We start from the raw sequence: 6,000 nt of genomic DNA, 5'->3' as shown, positions 1-6,000 counted from the left end.
TTTGTATGATTCGGATTACATCAAGTTTAGACATAAGTTTTACATTTGAAATCTGGGTCTAACCACAAAATTTTTCTCCCTTTTAAAATCGGACACGGGTCTAAACGCGAAAATCTTGTTAGATTTATTAGTTTAGACCCTAATTCAAATTAAATTATTGTCTGATTTATTTATCCTAATTTAAATCAATCTGAATATGATCAATTAAGTACGTCCAAAATCAAATCCAAGTTAAGATTCGAATATGTAAATATTTCGTAAACACATATTGTTGTAAATCTAACTTTTTGCCACCTCTAATTCAGGGTATCAACTATGAAGTATAACCCCATGATAAATAGCTATCGATTAATTTTGTGTAAACAAATAATCCCAAAATGCTGCACGGTTGATAGTGGATCTTAAATTTATTTTAAAATCTTTAAGAAAATAAAATTTTATTACCTAACTCGGCTCATATTTGTTATCCATTTTTTTAATAATTAAGACAATTTTCAAGAAACAAATTACATCATTAGGGCAAATGCAATGGTGAAGTGGTATTGGGCCAACAAAGATGTTGTCTTTTGCTGATGTGGCTGTATTGTAAAATGTGTTTTGCTTATGTGGCTGTATTGGGATAAGTGTTTTGCTGATGTGGATGTATTGATATTTAATGTTTTGGTGTAGTTTTGTTGTGGATAATACGGAGGAATGAAATGTTGTTGGGTTGGGTGGAAAGAGAAAGTGTGTGGAAAGAAAAAGTGTATAGAAATTTATGTTTTGCTGATGTGACTGTATTAGAATACGTGTTTGACTTAATTTTTTGTGTAATAGAGGTGAGACCGGGCCAACATAAATTGTTTCTTATTACATTTGCCCCTTACATTCACCATGACACCCTGATAAATATATGGTATCTACTAATTTTATGTAAAAAAAATTAATTAATTGTTTGATGCATCAGTTGATAATCCAATACACACCGGATCTGCTCTCAATCCTTTCAATAGTGTTGCGGCACCCACCCACCCCCAATCGGACCATCCTTTCATTTTATTATAAAGTATTGATTTAATTATTATTTGAATGTAGATTGTCAGTTCAATTCAACTTAGGACCACCTAATCAAGACAATATCTATTATAATTATATATCAACTTGTACACTAAAATGTTACTAATTAATATTTCTATAACTATAAGTATACTTCATATAAATTATTATACTTAATCAAAACAATCAACGTTGTTTGCCGGTCTATTATATATCTTCATGTCTTACAATGATAATGACTTGAATTAATAATGCCTAAAGAAACCTCTCTCTCTCTCTCAAACATTGCAACATGACTCCACCCTCCCTCCTTTATAATAATTGAAGGCAATGTATTGCTTAACTAAAGCACAATTAACTAATTAAGAGAGGTACTCAAAAAAAAAAAAAAAAAAAAAAAATTAAGAGAGAGAGAGATAGATTATTATAATAATCACATGGAGGTCCAATAGTAGTACCACACCCATGTGACTTCATTAGCGATCCATAATTGTTTTTTAAAAAAAAAAGAACAACTAACCAAACAACATCAAATTCAATGTATAATAAGGTATACCAGTTTTAAAAATGCTATTGGGCGAATAAAAAAGAGTGAATTTTAATCATCTAATGCACCCACTATTATAAACATTATGGAGGATAATATTATACTAATAAGCATGTGCAAATGATTTAAGTACTATTAAGATGCATTTACCACACAGAATTTAGTCCAACATCCAAATCCTTGAGACCTTAAAACCCACAAATCCATAACATGATCAAGACAAGATTATCATTCTACAAACCCAATCAAAATCTTGTGCACAACCCAATGCCCCAAAACTCAGAGGAAGTGAGAGGCAAAGAATATAGGAATACTGTTTCACTAATCTAAGCAAGAACAAGATATGATACAGTTAAGCCAAAGAAACAGAACCATAACTGCAAATCAGAAGTGTACATATTGGTTGCTAATGGACCCCCAGTTCATGAATGTGTTACCTGGGAATTGTTGAATAACAGGAGAACAAGAATGATTTCATGGGATCAAAACAGAGATGGTCTACATGCAATTGAGATCATATTTTGGGGAACAATATTGAAAGGTTTCAATTTCTTCTTGTCAGAAAGTATAGAATAGACAATAATCACCCACCTAAGTTAATACCCAGATAGAATAAGAAACATATCAGTTATACCCCATCATCCAAAAGAGATGGAAAAACAGATAGATGCACAAGGCCAGCGACAGTTACTAAAATACCTGGTTTTTGACAGGAGACAATAGACCTAAATTAAGTAGCATAGACAATTAGCGATTCTTCTTAGCAAAGAGAATCACAGGACCAACAAAAAATAATCCAAGAACAGAGAGAAATTAAGCATAAAAACATATGAGGCACCTCTGCAGTGGTGAAGATTAATTGTGCAGAAACACTCCCCTCCACTGCTAAAAGTAATCATCAGCCTCTCCAAGCTGAAGCCGAGATGAGCTCCTTTCGCTGCCAGCATAAAACAAGCGATGACTGTCTCTTCTCTACATGGAATCCTCTAACTGGAGTCCGCTGCACCAAACACTCAGCTTGAGACTCCGTGAAGTTACTGAATGTCAATGGAGTAAACCCAGATTGCAGAAACAGATTCCTCCAAGGAGGAGTTCTATCAGGAGACATATGACGACCTAACACAATCCTTTCGATGCCTGGATGGAGCAAGAACCTCTCAATCTTTTGCAGGGCATCTAGATTAACATTAACAGCGTCCAGAGATTCTAGCAGGCTTGAATAGGATTGAAGGGCATGAATCATATGTTGGGGAAATGGAACATCTGTTCTGTCACAACCTCTGTCCAGAGAGACCACAATTTTGGGGGAAAGCTGCTTGACAAAGCGAAGAACCAAAGGCAGGCAAGAAGGCTGATTTGAGAAGGAGCCAATTGGGAGGTTCACTGCAATTACTTCACTCTCTGAGGCACGAAGAGGGAGCTGCCATGAAGTAGAATTCAAGGACTCCAGGGTTAGAATTTCGAGTTCAAGAGCCATGTTGATATCACTAGCGAATTGCTTCAGATTCTCTTGAGTGAAACGGAGCTCCAACTCCTCATGCGTTGAAGGTGATGTAAAAGCAGTGATTTTGAGAGATGGGGCACCACCATTTCTAAGGACAAGCTCTTGCATCAGTGATGCCCACTGCCCACCGTACCCAATATCAAAATCTATAATGTGGATTCGATCACAACCTTCAAAAGCTTCAAGAAGAGCCTGATTACAAGTAAAATTAGCGAATTGAAGGATTGGGGAAATCTCACAGAAGGACTTGTAAGCACCAATCTTGAAGATGAGACTGTAAGAGGACAAAGACGAGTTGTTGGTGCCGTTCACATGGAGGAGCAACTGCAAGGCCTCCTTGAAGTAGAAGGCAGCCCTCTGAAAAGGCTTACCAATGGGTGAGAGCTGTTGATTGAGCCGCGCCAATATCCCTTGCGCGAGTAGCGGATTCCCTGTTTCGATCAGCTCTGCAGTTTTGTATAGCTGGTCAACTATCGCCTGCTGAAGCTTCTGGTTCGCCAATTCGTCACTAACCAGTTTTTGCTTTGTTGCTACTGATGCTGCCACAGCCATAGTAGCTGGCCTCTGCTGAAGCAACTGAAGCCGATGTTGTTGTTGCTGCTGCCTACGAAGAAACAATTCCTGCCCTGAATCCGAAAATGGTACCTTTGGGACCTGATGAAAGTTGGGCACTGGCCCAGAATTCAGCCGCTTCGGAGGTGGAGGAGACAGCAGATTATGCTCTTGTACCTGTGCATACGAAAATGGCAAGAACATCGCCGGGTTCTGGGTATATTGAACCTGATTGTGGTTCATAATCAAAGGTGGATCGAAAATCTGTGGCTTCTCATCCATGCCTTCACTTCCTTGAAACATTCCCGGGAAGAAATTGGCAGCCGAAGAAGTTGAAAGTGCTGGGTTCGGAATCGGGTCGGAGACCGAACCAATCCTTCCATTGTTAAGAGGAGGAAAATCAGAGGTAGCAAAAGGGTCAATGTCTGTCACCAAATTGGCACTGCTCATGGGTGCTTCAAACCCATAGCCTTGATCTACAATACCAAAACTGGCATTGAATCCAATATCTTGAGACCCAGTACCGCTTTGCAAAAGCTTGTTAAAACCAACATAAGGATCCTCAATATCGCCCATGATAAGCTTAAGAATGGATTGTTCTTGACTAGGAGACCCAGACAACACACTCTCCCAATCCTCCATTCCTAGCCCGCATCTTTCCTCGCCAGTTTCAACAGAGGGGTTGCCGCCGGAGACAGCCGTAGTAGCCACGCCAGTGGTGTCGGTGGAGGTTCCTCCCCCGCCACCGCCACCACCAACGCTATTGCCGCCGCCGCCGAGAGAGGAAGACAGTGTTGAGGAGGATATGGGAGGGCTTGGACTTCTTCTTGTGTCGAGCACGGAAGTGGGCTCACTGCCCACAGAACAACTGTCTCCTCCTCCTCCTCCCTTGTTGTTGATAATGATGTTATCGAGGTTCTCCCACTTGGGTTTGTTATGCTGTGGATGATGCTGCAATAATGGATCTGAAGAACAAGGAGAGAAATCTAACACCCCCTTCCCTTGAAACTCCTCAAAGGGTAGGGGCATGGCCTTAATCCGAGAAAATCCAGAAGAGAAGGAGTAAGAACAAACACCAAAACGTCCTCGACAGCAACAAATAACTGCCCATCCAAAGATCAATAGAAGAAAAATCACCCAACAAATAAGGCGTGTCACAAAAGCAAAATTAACCAAAGCAAAGAAGAAGACGATTATGGATTAGATTTGTATCGCTAGAAAACAAGATATTTGAGCTAGAGACAAACCTTTTTTTTCAATTGACCGAAATCAAATCAGATTTTCTTGGAGAGAAGTAGACAGTTTGAGCTCAACAAGCCCATTTCAGATACACCCACATGTGACAAATACACACAAGCTTTAAAGCTTCTATTGTTGAGACGTACACACACTCTTTTCTAACAGAGAGGGAGAGAGCTTTTAATCTTTGCAGAGTACCACAAAACCCATTTCTGGCATCATCTTTTCTCTTCCTCTTCGTTCTGTTGATGGGTTTTCTTTCATTTCTTTCTTTTTGTGGGTTTCTTTCTTTCTCTCCCTTGTATTTCTAATTTCTTGCCGCTGTTGTGGCCTTGTACTATATTACTACTCGTCTGTCTTCCTTCTGTTTTCTGCTATGGATGCGTGCAACATATAAAAGTGGTAAAGTGCCCTTCATCCTCTCTCTCTCTCTCTCTCTCTCTCTCTCTCTCTCATCTCTCTTTTCTTCTCTCTTGTTTCTCTCTCTAGCTTTTCCTTCTTTTTTTCCCTCGTCATTTTTTTTTTTAATTTGTATTATCATTTTACGTGGCTTTTGTCTGTAAACGTAGTTATCACACTGCTAGGGTTTCTGCGCTCCTCCTATCACACGACCACTCTAGCGCGTGTTAAGCACTAACCTTATTCCTTTGAAGGCGTTTAATGACACGCGCTTGAGAAAAGCCACGTAGTGAATTGTCCGGACCAAGTGATCTTTTTGTCAATATTTTAATTTCTTTAAAAGAGGCCAACGATACAGAGAAAAAGGTGAACTGGCTCAGACCTTTTTTTGTAATTTCCACGTAGTCTCCATAATACCCCTGACTCTTGCCCTTTATTTCCACTGAACGTTATCAAAGAACGAGCGAGGCGGGGTAATTTTGTAATTTGGTGGAAACATGTTCTGCTGGGCCTGGTTTTCGAAACTGAATCTGACGACACGAGATAATAGAGAGAGGTGGTTTTGAAAATATCGAGAAAGAATTTAACGGTCTTGATGTTTTGTTGTTGGTAAAAATGTGTGGCTGAGATTCAAGAGTTGCTGATTTTGTCCAGCAGGGAAAAACTGAAAGGTAAAATAAATAATTTGGGTAAGTCAGGGTCTTTGGTATAGAAAATGGGTTTC

The 6,000-nt window shown here is 39.4% G+C and overlaps 1 protein-coding gene across 1 annotated transcript; it reads right to left on the bottom strand.

Annotated features, from left to right (window-relative positions):
* Nucleotides 1-2,101: 2,101 nt before the first annotated feature.
* LOC119982485 (scarecrow-like protein 22) lies at nt 2,102-4,741 on the bottom strand. The gene has a single exon (XM_038825890.1). It carries the CDS (start codon nt 4,665-4,667, stop codon nt 2,481-2,483), a length of 2,187 nt encoding a protein of 728 aa, XP_038681818.1. The 5' UTR covers nt 4,668-4,741; the 3' UTR covers nt 2,102-2,480.
* Between the last annotated feature and the right edge of the window lie 1,259 nt (nt 4,742-6,000).

Source organism: Tripterygium wilfordii, chromosome 17 (assembly GCF_013401445.1).
Source record: "Tripterygium wilfordii isolate XIE 37 chromosome 17, ASM1340144v1, whole genome shotgun sequence".
Taxonomy (NCBI): Eukaryota; Viridiplantae; Streptophyta; class Magnoliopsida; order Celastrales; family Celastraceae; genus Tripterygium; species Tripterygium wilfordii.
The sequence above is the reverse complement of the archived record's forward strand: the minus strand, read 5'-3'. Positions and strand labels throughout refer to the sequence as shown.

Bases quoted from the DNA above. Each gene is read 5' to 3' on its own strand.
- LOC119982485 (XM_038825890.1), bottom strand. From the start codon at position 4,667: ATGCCCCTACCCTTTGAGGAGTTTCAAGGGAAGGGGGTGTTAGATTTC.